Source organism: Patella vulgata, chromosome 5, assembly GCF_932274485.2.
Source record: "Patella vulgata chromosome 5, xgPatVulg1.2, whole genome shotgun sequence".
In the NCBI taxonomy this organism is placed as follows: Eukaryota; Metazoa; Mollusca; class Gastropoda; family Patellidae; genus Patella; species Patella vulgata.
Genome location: NC_065883.2, coordinates 30618884 through 30639048, shown reverse-complemented (window position 1 = coordinate 30639048; position 20165 = coordinate 30618884). Strand labels below are relative to the sequence as shown.

General features: G+C 37.4%; 1 protein-coding gene and 1 long non-coding RNA gene across 2 annotated transcripts; both read right to left on the bottom strand.

The window, feature by feature from the left end:
• Positions 1 to 1191: 1191 nt before the first annotated feature.
• Positions 1192 to 2669, bottom strand: LOC130013032 (uncharacterized). The gene is made up of 3 exons (XR_008788307.1): positions 2514 to 2669; positions 1753 to 1899; positions 1192 to 1368 (listed from the first exon to the last, which is right to left on the bottom strand). It is a non-coding gene; the product is annotated as an uncharacterized LOC130013032 (long non-coding RNA).
• A 5905-nt stretch (positions 2670 to 8574) lies between these two features.
• On the bottom strand, positions 8575 to 19630 carry LOC126822306 (uridine phosphorylase 1). The gene is made up of 7 exons (XM_050551110.2): positions 19469 to 19630; positions 14769 to 14883; positions 13776 to 13937; positions 12521 to 12706; positions 9896 to 10031; positions 9136 to 9282; positions 8575 to 8751 (listed from the first exon to the last, which is right to left on the bottom strand). The coding sequence occupies exons 2-7, from the start codon at positions 14877 to 14879 to the stop codon at positions 8600 to 8602; spliced, it is 894 nt and encodes a 297-aa protein (XP_050407067.1). The 5' UTR covers positions 14880 to 14883; positions 19469 to 19630; the 3' UTR covers positions 8575 to 8599.
• Between the last annotated feature and the right edge of the window lie 535 nt (positions 19631 to 20165).

Here is a 20165-nt window from a genome sequence, read left to right as displayed (position 1 = left end):
TTTTGCCCGGGCAGCGGCACTATCGCCTACTCTTATATCGAATTCCAGCGGCCAAGGGATCTTTTACGTGCATTTCAATGTACATACGGGACCTCGGTTTTTCGTCTCATCTGAAAAGGGGAAACCACGTCGGAAAATCAGGATGAACTTATTCGGCCAATGCAGGGATCGAACACCCGACCTCCAGACTAGCGAGCCAGCGTCTTAACCACCTAGACACCGAAGAAATAATTAAAATGCTAACAAAATCAAAACATGTACCGCTAAGCATGTTCGATAAGCATAAGCATGTTACTTCTCTTGAACAGAATTGGTTGATAACTTTAGCATTCAGAAGATTTTGTCATAGTAATCAAAGTCCATAACTCTGACATCAATGATCGTAAAGGATTCTTCGTATAAATGTTAAGAAACCAGATGATAACTTTAAACTGAAGAGTGTCGCTTGCAATGTGGAGGACGGAAAGACGGATGGGTGACGACAGTATACGACTACATTTCATTGTGTGTACAAAATTGGATGCCCACATTTTACAATCCTAAAATATTACTTTTAGCAGATGATCATTGGAAACCTAAACTACATTAGACACCTTAGCTAAATTGGAAACCTAAGCACAGAAGTATGTTGGCCAACCCGTATACTATTACTTATAATAGAGAGAATGTGATAAAACAAACGTCTGAACAAACTCGCTTAAAATGTCTCGTACATAAACTTAGTGTGTCTTTTTAGGTGCATGGAACATCCCCCCTTACACACTATGCGGTGCTTCTATAACTAACGATCAGATTCGGACGCGCATGGTACGGCGTCAACAAACAAGGAAATGTCCGAGGATATATTCCAAGTTAAAAAGAAACTGAGCATTTGGTTATGGTTTCAATTCTTTTTATTCTTACAGGAACACGAAGTGGCACTACCAATATATTACAACACCGATTCCATCTGCTAATGAGCGAATATTTTGAGAAATTGCTGTCCATTGTTTAGACTCAAGAATGATAATAATTTGACGGAATGTAAATTTACCAAGAAAGCACATGGACTTATATCTGATAAATGCATGGTCTTATATCTTATGTTACTAAATCAGTGGTGTATTGAAGTTATAGGTGTACATGCCCTCATTTTCTAACCGAATTCCAGAAAAGAATAGCGAAATAATAAATAAATTGACACTCCCTCTGTTAAAACGTCAGTATATTGTTATTTTCAAGAAATTCCTTGAGCTTTATCTAGTCGAGATTTGATAAAACGATAGGCGATAGAAAATGGTCGTTGTTCCCAGACTTTTCTAGCTTCATCGTCTTCTGTTGGTTCTTCAGATACTAAACGATTGACCAGAACAACACTTATCATAGCCGCTGAAAACAGAAAATAGGTAAATGAGAATGCTGGAAGCAACGCATCATGACGGGAGTAGGCAGGTATACAGCAAGGGGCGGGAGATGGGGATGCCTCCCCATGAAAATGTTCAAATACGCGATTCGCAGAGTGCCCTTGGTAAGGAACACTTTAAAGTAGCTAAGTCTCTAACTCAATATCATCAACAATCTTCGACATTGAAAACACGAATTATATGTCAATTCAAATCAACATTGGTCTTGTGATCTTACAGGGAAAATATGGACTTCTGATATCCAATATTCAAGACAAAATAAACATTTTACCATTGGTACACGAATCGTGTACCATAATGCGTTTCAGCGCCATTTGGAACAAGGGACTCACAGAACCCTCAAACTTACCTTTGTAACCGGCTCGATGACAAAAAGAAAACAAACCAATGGATTCCATTTCTATATTTTTTACGCCTTTTTCTTGGAGAGTCTTAAGGAATGTTTCACGATCATCGTCTGTAAAGTCACACAAAGCACCATCGATACGCCCTTGACCTTAAAAATTCAAAGTAATAATGTAAACGTCGGGTCGAATCGGGCTCATTTTTAAAACATACCATCAAAGAGAAGTAAAATTTATGCAGAAATCAGTTTTTCGCCTAATCACTATTAGTAGCTGATAATATAATGTAGCAAATGTGGCAGAAAGATCTAACCGTACTTGTTCAAAATAGAGCTGAATGGGCGGAGAAAAGATCTCGAGCGCGATCGTGCTGTCCTGAATTCTAGTTGCTTTGGGGGAAGCAGATACAAATTCGATTAATGATTAGATCGTCGCTTAGTTTTAATAATTGCTCTTTTGTGTGCTGGCTGTCTGGCATTCTACTCTATTTTTGCAATGGGAAGTAACGGAAGGACCCAGAGAAAGAAAACCTACAGGGTTAGACAGATGACTTACTCCTTGGGACACACAAACAACTTGACTCAATAACAGACCTTCTGATCTACACGTGTAAAGCACACGCGTTCGATTAATCCCCCCCCCCCCCACACACACACACTGGAGATGAGAAAGGGTGTATTAGTATTATAACATTGATACTCTGAGATTGCTAACCAATCTATTGTTTAAAAAGCGTTAAGAGAACAATTCTCCATCGCTAGTTTACCTTCATAAAAACTGTCCACTGATACAGTCGTTCCTAAGACTGTGTCAAAACTTTCATCTGGAAACAGATTGGCTAACTCTTTAGCAAGATCAGGATCTACATATGTTGGGTGTTCGATTCGTCGACCTAATGTCGTCTGGAAAACATATGTATGCTTTAGTGTTAAATTGATAACTTTTTCATTTAATCAGTAGCCTATATTAAACTGTTCTATAATGACCAAATACCACATTCAAAAACATTATTCTATTTACATCAGCAATCGACCACCACAAGTCACTCAAATATGCTTAGCCATTTGCAGATCTTTGCGTATGGGAATAAATATAGTCTTAAAAAAAGTAGGGGATATTCAGAAACAATACAAAACTGCGGAAATGCACTGCTGTTTTTATTACAGGTAACCAATGTATGTTCATAACAGGCCAATTGCCTACACATGAACATAAACAGTTCATATGGGCGGCTTATCTGACGGTCACATTTCACTCGCAAAGAGATACACTGTCAAAAGTGAAAATGAACGTTTTTGATTTTTGTCTTAATAATGAGTAATTGCTCCACCAATCCTCAGACATTCCGCAATTCGTCGTAGCATGCTCGTAATCAACCGTCCAATCGCGATTTGGGGCAATCTGACCCATTCCTCTTGTAGTGCCACGGCCAATTCTTGCAGTGTTGTCGGTTGATGTTGACGTCGACGTCGACGAACACGTCTCCCGATCATGTCCCAGACATGCTCTATAGGGGAAATGTCAGGACTCGTGGCTGGCCAAGGCATATGGACAATACGGTGACGCTGTAGGTAGTCATTCACGACACGAGCGCGGTGGGCACGGGCATTATCATCTTGAAAGATGAAACGTCGATCTGCCCGTTGAGCAAAGAGTAGACTCGGTACTAAAGTCAACGACTCGACGTGCGGCGACTCGGACTCGAGGTCCCGCGACTTAAATTGTTGCCACCTCTGGGAGCGGCATCCGGTATTGTTCAAAGTGAACATACACCGATTCGTACACTAGTCCCCCCCCCCCGCCCCCCGTCACACACACTAATAGTTAAACTGACTGATATTTTATTAGAGAACGTTTATCATTATAATAATGTTCCTTGTTCATATATTGGGTGTCCATTTTGTAGACATTGATTAGGGGTGGGGGCGGGGGGTACCGAATGGATAGCGCGTGCTCGCTGTATCATAACGTTAAACTCTCTCTCTCTCTCTTTCTCTCTCTCAGCATTGATTATTGAAATCGTATTAGTTCTAATCAGAGTATTGTTGCTTGTTTTTTTTTATGGATAATAAGGCATCCACTTTTTTCTATAGTGCAGATTGGTCAAATTAAGTTTTACTGTCGTATTGTATAATGTTTCAATTTGCTATAATTGTAGCATTTGCTTAAAGTGAGATGAGTAAATTTCTCACGACTTAATTAATTTGGGTAAATAAAAATGGCGACCGTACGGAGAGAGAGAGAGAGAGAGAGAGAGAGTCTTCATTTGCCCAGTAGGAGCAGTACACATTGGCATGAACGTAAAAAAACCCTCTACAGTTGGATTTCGAATTCGAACCAGAGACCTAGCTAGCGATCCAGTGTCTTACTCACTGAGCCACCACGGTTCCTTCGACACGAACTAGGTCATTTCGGGACTAACATATGGTTAATTCGTTTGCCTGGATAGGGATCTTTTAGCAGTGGGAGGAAACCGGGGGCCCGGAGAAAACCCCAAGGTGACTGTATCGAAACCAATTACATTAGGAGAACCATAGATCAATGGAATCTTAGGACAGATATTCCTGTTAGAGAGATTCCACTTGTCAATGGTGCAGGGCGGAGCACCTGACAAGTTCGGATGGGACGACAAACCGAGGTCCCGTGTATACATTGGCGTGTACGTAAAAGATCCCGTGGCAGTTGGCATTCGGTAAAAGAGTGGGCCATGGTGCCGCTGCCCGGGCAAAATTGCCCTCATCGCACACTGTATGGAGTATGCCCGTCTTCATTATCCCAGTCGGAGCAGAACTGTAAGACGTAAAACCCCATTTCATTTCATTTCATTTCTGTTACAGAGAGATTCAACTTGCACAATATTATATTTTGCAAGGGATTTTTTTTATATACCGTTAAAAGCACGCGTGTTTTTTTCTTTAATAAATATATATTTTGAGAATCCTGTTCGTAGTACTCAGTGGTCTGATATAGGTCAAGTCGATCTTTAGCACCTACAGATATATAACACTAGCATTAATAATTATATTTATAAATTCTTCCTCTTATCAAATCAATCCTAATTCGTCGTCACGATTCGTGCTTGTTTATATTAATGCAACTCTTACTTGACTTGGCCAACGATACTGGATAACCAACTACATAAAAAAAACTCCCGGTTACGCATGGCCAATGGAACTTTTCGTCAAATATTGACAACGGTCCCAAACCACCCGTACGTTGAGAACTCAAATACTGCTTTTAATAAGAAAGATGTTTAAATTTTAGCACAAAAGGCCCATGGACCTGAGATGCACCGCTGTACATAAAGCAGCATGTATACTTCAAGGGCCATCATTTTTGCAGTTATTCTTTGATTTTGATTTTCTTTCACCGGTATGTAGCCAGAACATATGGGAAGCATATAAAAAGAAAGGCCTTTTGGTGATTACGTGTGTGAGTTAGTTGTATTTTACGTCCGCTTCCACCGAGGTGATATCGCAGACAATGGTGATACCTGAAGTTTCACCTCTATATAGGACACAGCTCACCAAATATATCTACGCCGTCGCCGACGAAACAAGGGTCCAAGCTATTTTTAGTCTTTCTTTCCCATTTCTGTTTTCTTTATTTTGCATGTCGACTTTTGTTGACATTTTGGTGTAGAATCGAAGAAAAGGGTTTGAAAATACATTTTCTGTCAGGTTTTGGAGAATATTCATGATTTTGAGGCTAAAGGATACAAGAGTTGAAAGGTTGGTTAGGTTCACATGTAGGGCCGAAAATTGCATGTTTACTAGCCTTGTCTCTACTTCCAGCTTGTGTATCTCAAGTTTTTCATGAAGAACCTCATAAGTGCTTTTGGGCAAGAGGTTGCCACATGTTGCTCCATCTGTGGTAGAAAGCGTCCTACTTAACGAAAACGAAAATTTGGGAAAAAGTTAGAGCCGGTCTAAGAGACGAGAATTAACATTAAAGTCAATGGGAAAATCATTGGTGATCTGTGGCCCCTAATGTATCTGAAGGGGGTTAACTTTTTATTTGACATATTTTTTTATTATAATAATGCAATAAAACACAAATGTTGTTCTTTTATATATTTAAGAAATAAAAATCTAAACATGATCTACATTTTCCACAGTAGATAGACTAAAAGCAATTCACGACTGAACGGAATGAACACCCGCTAACCCATCGTACAAACTTCCTATAGAGACCTGGCTTATTGAGACTACGGTTATGCTATCAAAATTCGCCAGGAGTATGAAATTACACGAATTATTTATCCTATTGTACAGTAATCCAAATATATTATGAATAAAGATCGTTAAGCAAGACAGATTATTGATCTCGTTCATATTGCTGCATACCATAGCCCACACAGTAGTTTGTTCGCCTTAAAACGTTAGATACAGACTTTGCGTAGATGCATCAAAATTATATTTCTACCTAAGCATTAAATCATAAAAATGCAGTTTTAGGTTTGATTACATTGAAAAATAACTAAAAGACATCTGGAATTCTAGCACAAACCACGACTCTATGTTTGTCTTGTCCATGGAACTTGGCATACAAATACATTTGCAAAACTTTTAAATGATACTTTTTATAATGAAATACATCCATCAATGGTTCATTTGAATACGCATAATACAAATTATGTACTACTAAATTCTATGGGGTGGTAATCAAAGACATAATAATAGGCGGACCTCCTAAAAGGGACATTATCAAAATAATGATACAGAATAATGAAATACTAACAGGTATCCATTGAAAGAGTAAGCTTACAAAGAAACAAAACAGAATACAATCATACTCTATAATATCACTAAGGAAAACAACAATAATAGGTTGCCAGACAACGTAACATACACCCACAGCAACTAAATAAAGGCCGTAACATTTCTATTTATTTGTAAGTAAGGAACATTTGCAATGTATTATGGGTAACATCCCAAGAAATAATTGAAATGAAATAAAATGGGGTTTAACGTCGTACTATTCTGCTTCTATACTGGGCTAATGAAGCACCCTGCACGTTTCAAGTCAGTAGCTTGAAGCGTATATATGGTATTAGTGTCAGTGGCTTGTGGCACGAAGTAACAGTATATTGTCGCATACATAATATATTATGTCAACGCTTGGGCGACATAATATATTGTGTTGACGCTCCAAGCGTGTTAGCATATTAGACCTGTAGACTCAGTGGAATGTACGCGTCATCAGAGCCATAGAAAGTGTCCCTGTAAATAAAAGAGGGCATCCTTATCAGAAAAAGGGCACCTGTGATGTCAGAATTTCAAAAAAGGGCACTTTTCTTTCGGTTAGGGTTAGGGTTAGGGTTAGGACACAGAAAAGAGAGAAAAAACAGAAAAGAAAAAAACAATCGAAACTAAGCATTCATTGGTTATCAAAGCGCCAATTAAATCTATCGTTGCAAGTTCATGCCTAGTCACCTCCATCCTAGTTCCAAGCGTTGACATAATATATTATATCGCCCAAGCGTTGACATAATATATTATGTATGCGACAATATACTGTTACTTCGTGCCACAGGCCACTGACACTAATACCATATATACGCTTCAAGCTACTGACTTGAAACGTATCGCCTGAATGAAGACGGACATACGCCATACAGTGTGCTATAAGGGAAATTTTGCCCGGGCAGCGGCACTATCGCCTACTCTTATATCGAATTCCAGCGGCCAAGGGATCTTTTACGTGCATTTCAATGTACATACGGGACCTCGGTTTTTCGTCTCATCTGAAAAGGGGAAACCACGTCGGAAAATCAGGATGAACTTATTCGGCCAATGCAGGGATCGAACACCCGACCTCCAGACTAGCGAGCCAGCGTCTTAACCACCTAGACACCGAAGAAATAATTAAAATGCTAACAAAATCAAAACATGTACCGCTAAGCATGTTCGATAAGCATAAGCATGTTACTTCTCTTGAACAGAATTGGTTGATAACTTTAGCATTCAGAAGATTTTGTCATAGTAATCAAAGTCCATAACTCTGACATCAATGATCGTAAAGGATTCTTCGTATAAATGTTAAGAAACCAGATGATAACTTTAAACTGAAGAGTGTCGCTTGCAATGTGGAGGACGGAAAGACGGATGGGTGACGACAGTATACGACTACATTTCATTGTGTGTACAAAATTGGATGCCCACATTTTACAATCCTAAAATATTACTTTTAGCAGATGATCATTGGAAACCTAAACTACATTAGACACCTTAGCTAAATTGGAAACCTAAGCACAGAAGTATGTTGGCCAACCCGTATACTATTACTTATAATAGAGAGAATGTGATAAAACAAACGTCTGAACAAACTCGCTTAAAATGTCTCGTACATAAACTTAGTGTGTCTTTTTAGGTGCATGGAACATCCCCCCTTACACACTATGCGGTGCTTCTATAACTAACGATCAGATTCGGACGCGCATGGTACGGCGTCAACAAACAAGGAAATGTCCGAGGATATATTCCAAGTTAAAAAGAAACTGAGCATTTGGTTATGGTTTCAATTCTTTTTATTCTTACAGGAACACGAAGTGGCACTACCAATATATTACAACACCGATTCCATCTGCTAATGAGCGAATATTTTGAGAAATTGCTGTCCATTGTTTAGACTCAAGAATGATAATAATTTGACGGAATGTAAATTTACCAAGAAAGCACATGGACTTATATCTGATAAATGCATGGTCTTATATCTTATGTTACTAAATCAGTGGTGTATTGAAGTTATAGGTGTACATGCCCTCATTTTCTAACCGAATTCCAGAAAAGAATAGCGAAATAATAAATAAATTGACACTCCCTCTGTTAAAACGTCAGTATATTGTTATTTTCAAGAAATTCCTTGAGCTTTATCTAGTCGAGATTTGATAAAACGATAGGCGATAGAAAATGGTCGTTGTTCCCAGACTTTTCTAGCTTCATCGTCTTCTGTTGGTTCTTCAGATACTAAACGATTGACCAGAACAACACTTATCATAGCCGCTGAAAACAGAAAATAGGTAAATGAGAATGCTGGAAGCAACGCATCATGACGGGAGTAGGCAGGTATACAGCAAGGGGCGGGAGATGGGGATGCCTCCCCATGAAAATGTTCAAATACGCGATTCGCAGAGTGCCCTTGGTAAGGAACACTTTAAAGTAGCTAAGTCTCTAACTCAATATCATCAACAATCTTCGACATTGAAAACACGAATTATATGTCAATTCAAATCAACATTGGTCTTGTGATCTTACAGGGAAAATATGGACTTCTGATATCCAATATTCAAGACAAAATAAACATTTTACCATTGGTACACGAATCGTGTACCATAATGCGTTTCAGCGCCATTTGGAACAAGGGACTCACAGAACCCTCAAACTTACCTTTGTAACCGGCTCGATGACAAAAAGAAAACAAACCAATGGATTCCATTTCTATATTTTTTACGCCTTTTTCTTGGAGAGTCTTAAGGAATGTTTCACGATCATCGTCTGTAAAGTCACACAAAGCACCATCGATACGCCCTTGACCTTAAAAATTCAAAGTAATAATGTAAACGTCGGGTCGAATCGGGCTCATTTTTAAAACATACCATCAAAGAGAAGTAAAATTTATGCAGAAATCAGTTTTTCGCCTAATCACTATTAGTAGCTGATAATATAATGTAGCAAATGTGGCAGAAAGATCTAACCGTACTTGTTCAAAATAGAGCTGAATGGGCGGAGAAAAGATCTCGAGCGCGATCGTGCTGTCCTGAATTCTAGTTGCTTTGGGGGAAGCAGATACAAATTCGATTAATGATTAGATCGTCGCTTAGTTTTAATAATTGCTCTTTTGTGTGCTGGCTGTCTGGCATTCTACTCTATTTTTGCAATGGGAAGTAACGGAAGGACCCAGAGAAAGAAAACCTACAGGGTTAGACAGATGACTTACTCCTTGGGACACACAAACAACTTGACTCAATAACAGACCTTCTGATCTACACGTGTAAAGCACACGCGTTCGATTAATCCCCCCCCCCCCACACACACACACTGGAGATGAGAAAGGGTGTATTAGTATTATAACATTGATACTCTGAGATTGCTAACCAATCTATTGTTTAAAAAGCGTTAAGAGAACAATTCTCCATCGCTAGTTTACCTTCATAAAAACTGTCCACTGATACAGTCGTTCCTAAGACTGTGTCAAAACTTTCATCTGGAAACAGATTGGCTAACTCTTTAGCAAGATCAGGATCTACATATGTTGGGTGTTCGATTCGTCGACCTAATGTCGTCTGGAAAACATATGTATGCTTTAGTGTTAAATTGATAACTTTTTCATTTAATCAGTAGCCTATATTAAACTGTTCTATAATGACCAAATACCACATTCAAAAACATTATTCTATTTACATCAGCAATCGACCACCACAAGTCACTCAAATATGCTTAGCCATTTGCAGATCTTTGCGTATGGGAATAAATATAGTCTTAAAAAAAGTAGGGGATATTCAGAAACAATACAAAACTGCGGAAATGCACTGCTGTTTTTATTACAGGTAACCAATGTATGTTCATAACAGGCCAATTGCCTACACATGAACATAAACAGTTCATATGGGCGGCTTATCTGACGGTCACATTTCACTCGCAAAGAGATACACTGTCAAAAGTGAAAATGAACGTTTTTGATTTTTGTCTTAATAATGAGTAATTGCTCCACCAATCCTCAGACATTCCGCAATTCGTCGTAGCATGCTCGTAATCAACCGTCCAATCGCGATTTGGGGCAATCTGACCCATTCCTCTTGTAGTGCCACGGCCAATTCTTGCAGTGTTGTCGGTTGATGTTGACGTCGACGTCGACGAACACGTCTCCCGATCATGTCCCAGACATGCTCTATAGGGGAAATGTCAGGACTCGTGGCTGGCCAAGGCATATGGACAATACGGTGACGCTGTAGGTAGTCATTCACGACACGAGCGCGGTGGGCACGGGCATTATCATCTTGAAAGATGAAACGTCGATCTGCCCGTTGAGCAAAGAGTAGAACTATCGGTGCCAGGATGTGGTCACGGTAGTACACACCAGTGACCCTTCCTTGAACAATATGCAAGTCCGTTCTGCCAGACGTGGTATTTCCTCTCCACACCATAACAGACCCTCGCCCGAAACTGTCATGCTGTCTGACGTTAACGATAGCATGACGCTCATTTACACGCCTCCAAACGTGAGCACGCCTATCGGTGAAATCCAGAGTAAATCTGCACTCATCTGAGAACATTACACGCGCGCATCGACGATTACCCCAATTTCTACGCTGCCTACACCAATGACGCCGGTTTGCCATGTGGTGGCGAGTTAATTAAATAATAGATTTTATGCAAAATTTAAGATAAGGGCGTTATATTTTTTATTCATCTTATAGTGTGGTATGGCATGTCATCAAAACAGCTCCCGTAGGATTTGTATGCTAAAATTGATATTTTTTGTTGTTTTGAGTTGATTTGGGACCATGCTATTCAACAATGTTGGGGTTCAAATTTTCCGAATCTTTGACCCCTCTGCAAGGGACATTTATCGGGACGATTGACTGAGGTCATGGCTATTTCCGCCAATAACAGTTGGATTTTCATGATCTGAAATTTATTCTTGGTTTTTATCATCATGCCGAACCCATCTATGATACATTTAAAGCGAATGGCAGTGGTTTTCATTAACCTTGGGTGGGAAATACCAATTTACGGTGTCAAAAACTCGGATCAATTTCAGCTTAGGGAAATCAATCTCGCAGTACCACTTTTTGTGCCTTCTGAGGCATGGTAAAATGTTTCATGCAGTCACTTTTGGGTGATTTGAATGTACTGTCATGAGATTCTGACGACTTCTGGCTTGTTATGATTTCTTTTTGTTTTTAATATTAAACTTGTTTACTTGTTATAAATGTCATAAACTTACCTCCCCTCTCCAGTCAGCACCGGGGAGGTTGTGAAGTCCAATCAGATCTTGACACTTGTGACTTCCAATGACACGTAGTCGCCCGATCTTATGCTTATCTCTGTGTTTTGCGGCCTTCCCAGAAAAAAACCCCAGCATGGAGTCGATTCGCTTGGTGGTTGTCTCTTGTAAGCCAGGGAGTTTCTGCATGGTTGGTTGTCACCTGGCACCGATGCCCTTACAATTCTTCTGAATTCGCACTCATCTCAAGTTAGATGCGATCGAGTGAGTACGTGTCATTAGAAGTCACAAGTGCCAAGGTTTGATTGGACTCTACAACTTCTCTGGTGCTTATTGGAGAGATAAATCAGATCAAGAAAATCCAACCATTATTGGCGAGATAGCCATGACCTAGGTCAGACGGGTCCCGATTATAAAAAAATGACTAAACCAGAGGGGTCGAAATGTCGGTAAAACTTGAAGCCCGACATTTTTGGAGAGCTTGGTCCCACATTAACCCAAAACAACAAAACAAAATCAATTTTAGCATACAAATCCTACGGGTTGACATGTCATACCACACTATCAATGATCTGCTCAAAAGTTAGAAAGGAAAATAATTCTGGAATTAATTATCGGAAATTAATTGTTTCGTCTTACTAATCTCACCATTCGCAAGATTCTACCAAGCAATCATGGGCAACTATCAGAAATCCCTGAAAATCAATAGGTTTATTACTCTTACTAACGTTAACATGTATAAACGTTCAATAGAGAATGTGGAAAACGGACAGATCGTAATATACGAACACGCTGCATGTGACTGTATAAAAATGATAACCTTACCGTACAATGAACGGGCTTTAATTCTCCATTCAATACATTTGTGGTAATAACCACGGTCCCGGGGTCTATACCTAATCCTCCTGATGTTCCTATTCTTATAAATATCACGTCTTGGCACTCGGCATAAAACAATAGTTTAAAAATCTCATTGATCACAACAGACAAAGAAGGTATTCCTATACCATGCTGAAATACACAACGAAAATATATGAGTTGATATCACGTGTTTAGAACGAACAAGAAAAGTCTATCCCAGTTTTTACACAGATTCAAACCGAACCTATGTGCACCTACATACATGGAACGACGTCGGGTATCTGGAAGCATAGTGGTTACAAAAAAGATTTCATTTTAAGATTTGATTGCCGATATAAATGTTAAAAAGGACCGTTATTGCGGAACCGATATGTTCAAGGTCGGATCTAGTGGGGGCGAACCCGCCGGCGAATTTTTTTTTCCATCTGACATAGCCATTGCACTTCTATTCGTCCTCTGATTGGCTCAAAGTTTGACGCCATATTCAAAGTAAACGATGTTTTTCGTCAGTATTATGCAATTTGGCTAGTAATTTTGTCGACTCAACCGCTCCTAGGCTCATTTACGTTACATAATTATACCGCGATTGTACTACACATGCGATGCAATACGCGATACATATGCTCGCACACAGCATACTGTTATAGTGCACTCATGCCATGGAATCATTACTGCAGCCAAGTACAATGTTATAGAGGCCTGAACTTTTTGTGATTATAGCTTCTATGATGTTATAATTATGGTCCTGGGCCCTGTTCCACGAAATCTTAACTAAAGATAAAATCCAAATTTTAGTAGATACTTCAATTTTGATTGGCTAAGCACTAAAATCAATCTAATATTATCCAATCAAATTACTAAAATTTGGATTTTATCTTAGTTAAAATATCGTGAAACAGGCCCCAGTTATGTAGGCTATGAGTGTAGAGTGTGAATCTTAGGAAACCTTTTGCTTCATTAGTAGTAGGCTACTAATAATATATCCCTCTCCCCCACCCATTCCAAACATTTGTAGTTACTACTTAGCGGCAGTCGAGTCTATCAAAGAGATTTTTATGTTGATATTAGTCAAACTTTGTTATATAAAAATTGTTGTACGCATATTATGAAAATTTGTTGATTTTTCAAAAATAAAATTAAAATGGAGCACTTTATCTTTGATTAGGATTAAATGTATAAAACTAATTACTATAAATATTATATAGTTGTTTATACTTACATTCGCACATAAAACAGGTCCAGCTTTATAAAGGCAATATCGATCTGTTTTATATGCGTAGTTGAACGGTTCTTCATTTTCACCGATTTTAACATTCAACTGTGCACCAATATATCGGACAAATTTAAACATTCGTGACTGTGATCCACCAAGACAGACAAACTATACAAAAAGGTGAAAACATAAAGAAGTTTAATGTAATGCTAACGTCTTTCGTCCGGCTCTGAGTTTGGTGCAGATCAGTAAAACGTCTCATTTCGATCACTTAAGTGAATATACATTTATCTTCTAGCTGGATTTGAACGTTATTTTCAAGTCCCAAAACGAACGCAGCATTACCATGGAACATTATGGTACCGAATTTTCTTGTTTACATTAATATCACCACACAATGCTCTTCCAGTACCAATTTACAATTGAAAGGCAAGGATAACTTGTCCATTTCAGTTCGATGAAAGAACCTGATCGGTCAGGAAATGTGAAGTGGGTTCAGATCGTGAAAGTCTTCCGGTGAGTGAGATAGCCCATGGGATTTCATATAGTTGATATTTCATTATCGAGACTACAATATGACGATGAGGGTTAAATCTATTTGTTAAGGCCATCCCAATTTTCGTTAAGGCCGAGACTGTAGGTTAGGGTAAGCATTAGGGCTAGATTTAGGGTTGGGATCAGGGCTAGCCATGTTTACATCTCTTGACCTTTGACCTAACTTGAAGTTGCCCTTATCAAATAGAACTAACCAGACGATGAGGTAGTCACCATTTTGAAATGCCATTTGATAGCATAGATATGCGCATGGGACATAAAATGGAGACGTGTGATTACCATGATTAGTAGAGATTATAGCTTACATAGCGCTGCTGTCACTGTGGATAGTTTGTACGCATATTCTCGAAAGCAAAATGGTAATAGAATATTAGATGACGACAAAATGTTAAATGAGAGTGGATGGCGATAAGTAATCCTAGATGATCGGTATTGTATACTCACTTTTACATCATTAAATAATTTCTTTATGTCCACGTCTTTCGTATTTATACCCAGGTGGTACAAAAAATCATATCCACCATGTTGGATGTGAGGATTGGACTTTAAGCTCATGTTTCTGAATAACAAAGCGTTCAACACTTAATCCATATTGTTTTATTATAAATTTCATAATTTGATCTTGAGGAAACATCGATTTCGAAAATTATTTGAGATGTTTGTTTGCGGGGTATCTTTCTGCATAAAATAACCAATTTTGATTCCAGCAAACCTGCATCCATTTACTTTCGATATGAAAATAAATGTGTCGGATACCGTATCCGAGCAGCAATAGTAAAACTGTCGGAATCTGTTGTTTCTTTTAACCAGCTGAGAATCAAATTTACCCATTGATCGATCCTATGATAGTCTTTGATCCTAGCGCCTTAACACAAATAAGTCAATCAAGGGGTGTAACTCTGTCAGTATTTACTTGAAATTGTTAAAATTCAATCAGAGCCTTCCTTAAAAATGTTAACAGGTTTTTGTAAATCAAGAAGGGTAACTCCTGAGTAAGGAATTGGTCAAAGTCAAAAGGTTATATATTTCATAAAGTTTGAAAGATCTGGTGATAATTAGAGTTATAAGCGTAAAAAAGGAGGAGGGGGGGGCAATTCTGAGTAAATCCGCTTAAATGTTAAAACTACCCCATCTATGACCCTGGAGTGTGGCCCGAATTGTCCAAGACCCCAAAATAATTATTACCGTGAAGCATTAGAATTTGATTGGGTTCACCTAGACATAAACATCAATACCACTTATAAATAGTAATTCCAAGAGATCGTTAGTTATAACCCTGGAAATGTTCTCATTGATAAAAACACTGTATATTCTAAGTTAATCTTGCTAATATGCTATTATGTGTAGGATAAAGCACGAGACAGAGGTTATGCTGGGGAAAGAAAGACTGAAGAAAATAAACTGAGAAAAAGAAAAACTTAGGCCGGCAGGTCGAGGTTTCTCTGTCGAGGTTTTTTTTTCTGAAGTCTTTCTTCCCTAGCATAACCGAAGTCGAGGACTTTATCTCGCTTATAAACCGTCTATGTTTGCATTTACGCAAAATGAGAATATTGTAAAAGCTAAAATTCTCTGGTTATAAGTCTTAAAATGGAAACAAACACTGTATTAGATGTATAGCAAGTTTATATTATATGTAATTCATGATCATATTTATACAAGACAATTAAACATATAATTACATAAAATAAAGTATTAGTAATCTATATACTAATATTAAACATATAATTAAAATAAAATGACATATTAATATTTACATAAGTTGGGGGTGGGTGTAAGAGCTTTCTTACTCGCTGGTGTGTAGAGGCACTATTTCGTCTATAGGACGCCTATCTTTAAATTATAAAACTACACACTTTGGACAGAGTGCATCGATAGTTTTAAAAACAAATAATATACAAAATATACGCTCACCTTAAAATGGAAACAAACACTGTATTAGATGTATAGCAAGTTTATGAGGAGTCTACTAGATGTCTTCCATCTTATATCTACATTATGTATTCCTAGCAACTAGTTTATAGCAACCAATTTAGTTAAACACTAATTAATGTTTATTGTTTGTAACTTAAGACGCTGCCCTCACAATACTTGCTAATACTCCAATACAGCTTATACCAGAATTCATCTAATTAAGGTAGCGTTTAGAATAATCTTTAAAACAACAATAGGGATTATAAGATTTAAAATACATGATAAAACACTAACTATTACAATATCCTAGAATTCCCATAAGAAAAACCTTAGATCATGTTTTCTTATGAAAAAAAACCTACCCTGGAAGAATGACCTGTTACAGGTTTAAAGAAAAACTTTCAGAAGAATAACCCCAAATTCCCCAGTACATATCCAATACCGCCTCCGACTTTCAGACCTCAAGTTATTCCGCGCATAGAATATATCCCAAAGATCAAAGAGATTTACCGTTACAGGTTTATAAAAACAGGTTAAAGCTATTACTAATGAATGTTATCAAAAAAACAACTTAACCCAATGAAATGACGTTAGTTCAATTTACTGAATATATTTATAGAGAGCAACTTGACAAAGACAAATCAACCTACTATTTACTAAACAACCTGTAAAGTAAAAAATCTGTACAGCCAATTACATATTTTGTTACGCAAGAAGTCAAACTGTAGCCACAAGAGTGAGCGCAATATTTTCCCAGTGACCAAGGACCATAACTTTGTAAGTAATTCTCGGAAATCGTATCAGTTTATCAGATGATAAAGTGGTTCAACAAGTCATTGCGGAAATCATCTCAAGGATATATATTTTGGCGTTCCTACGGAATTGTGGAAGACAGTCCGGCGGACGGAATGGTGGTCGAACTGCAGCGACGACAGTGTACGACCACGTTTAATGTGAATGTATAAAAGCTGCAGCATTTTGACATAGAAGATGTGCTGTTTTGGATATACATAACGGTAAAGACCTTAATTTTAAATTATTTAGAAACTATCAAATCCTGGGGATGATTGCATGTAACCGATTATATTTGTAGTAAACAAATACCACAAGTTTTAGATGATCAGTTAAAATACGTATGGGAATATCAATATGTAGCCACCTGTTGACCGATATATCGATCACTTTAGCTCGAAAAAACATAAAAGGATAATTTTTGTTTTTTGGGGAATTGAATTGACGTATTATTTGCTAACTATTCAAAATATATATAATATTATATGTCGTCAGTTTAGAACTCATATACACGTTATTATATATTATCAAAACTCAGATCTAGACGGATTGCGAATCTGCGTGTAACTTAAAAAATTATCCCAACGCCAAGAATAACAATGCTTATTAAATGATGTATGGCCGTATGTTTTGAACATATGGTACAGTTTGACCTGGATATTAGGGCATAACAATACAGCAATTCTACCATTTCCCATAACATATGTGTAAGTTTTTCTTCTTTTTGTTTACTGATGAACACACATACATAAAAAGTATACATACATAATAAAAGTAACGTTATTTTTAATATATAAATCAATATATATAAACAACAATTCAAATCGACCGTGGACAAGATAAGTTAAATGATTTATTCTCACTATCCCCTTATCTGATAAGGAGTTAGGGGTTACTGGGCTGTGGGTGTAGGAGTTTGTTCTAATTAATAGCTAGCGGCCTTGTGTAGTTATTTTGTATACGTTTTTTTTTTATAAATATCTTTAGAGGTTATATTTATGTTTTTGTTATACAGTTTTTCTAAAATTTTATCTAAACTTGTTTTTAATTTATTTTCACAAATTTAATATTCCAAATATATCCCGTTTCCGTTTTCTTGATTGTCTTCTTTACCCTTTAAATGTTAAATAAAAGTCGATTAATCATGATGAAGCCATAACTTATTATTAAACTCAAGTTTACTAAATTATGTCTTTGTGCTTGATAACGATAAAACCAGTGATTGTTTCCCATAAAAATTGGGTTCTGTTAATGTGTTTCCCAATCGCTAAATGCCACTTAAAGATTATCTGTATTGCTTTGGTTGGATATCACAATACGCGCCAAAGGTTTAACTAGTTTCCATGTATGGACGTTTTAAGGCGTTACGATTAAATTAGGCGATATTATAAAGGTCAATTAAAGATACATTGGGAGATTCAATAACGAGTTGGCAGTTCATTCAAATTGATCCACTATGAACCGAGAACAAAGCGATTGAATTTCCGCCTAGCCTTGATCATCATTACTATATCAGTACGATAAACAGCATAGTCTCGATTATCCACTTAATCGTTAAATCGTGAAGGAAAGTTATGCAGCAAATCGGCTCACAATCCACTAAAGATCGCAGGCTAGCGATGCCATCTAGAGTTGATTATGGTCTGGATAGGTTAATTAATGTCTAATTAATAATTTAGATAACATTTCAGGCCTAAAGAAAGACCTGCAATAGACAGATTTAGCTCTTGCATAATGTATGTTTAAGTCATTTGCGGATGATATTCAATATTAACAAAGAATTTATAAATTATATAATGCGGAATTTATGAACCCCAAAAGTCGGACTCCGGTCTCCACAATGTGATAAATCGAAATTAAAATACCTCTGGAAGTTTCCTATGCGTTTAGTTTTTATATTCATTTGACTCAAAACCAAACGAAACTATACTGCAATTTTACTTATGTTATAAGTATTTTCTGACCATCAGAATTCAGCAAAATTTACCCCCCATGTCCAAGAAATGACATTTCAGGAACGATTAAAAAAGTTCTCCGAACCCCCCTAGAAAGCTCGCACCTGTGGTATTGGGCTCGTGCCTGCGTCACTTGTTTAGGGGCCTGTGCACCAGTCGCGGTCTCATTTTTGCTAAACACCCAACTCCCCCAACAAAATCTATGTCGGAGTAGGATAGTAGGACGTTAAACCCCATTTAATTTTATTTCATTTCTCTCGATATCGAAAAGAAGATATGGATTATCTTCAGAAAGGAGGACTTTTTCCGACAGGAGTTGCATAAATTTTGCATATTTAGCAAAATTTTATGCACCCCCAAAACTTGTTCAGAAAACTTTGAATCAAAGTTTAATTTGTCATTGTTATTTGGTTAAATCTGTATTCAAAATATAAAAAAAAGATCTAGCATTTTACTTTTCAAAATAAAAGTTAAATATTTACTTACGATTTATGAGAACTAAATCCCGATAATATCCTTTTAACTGACGTAGCACAATAACCGACTTCTGGTTTAACAAGTAAAAGACGTAAACCACCCAGTCATATCATGGACCTTATAATACATGGACTGGCATTGGCTTAATAACCTAACCAGAGATGTCTGCCGCGCTGTAATTTAAGACGTGTCAATCACGACCATTGTATGGTGGCTGATAGTGGCCATGTTAAATCTCGCCCTTTTCATAACGCGACAACACGACATCACGACAGTATTGACGCAATCATACGACACTTTATTCTGTCGTATCATCGTGTTATTTTTATCGTAACGTCGAGATGTCGACTTATTGTCCTAGTCTCTTTCTACAAGTCACAAAAATACAGCTGTACTCATTACATCATATATAGGCCTAAGTAGTAGATTTGATAAATATAAAAGAGATAGTAGGAAAACGTTGATTAATTATTTGTTTTCTCAAAATAATGAAACATTTTGTGTCCACAAGTGAATTATATTTGGTATTATATTTAAAAAATCTAGAATTACAATAGCAGGACCAAAGTGAGTTAACTAAGTTAATTCCTTGAAGAAAAAGTGGTGTCGGGAGGTATCACACAAGTAAGCATTCATTGCCATGTGTACGACACCCACCAATATTTATAGATGACTGGAGCGATAGTTTAAAAATGATTTCAGAAGA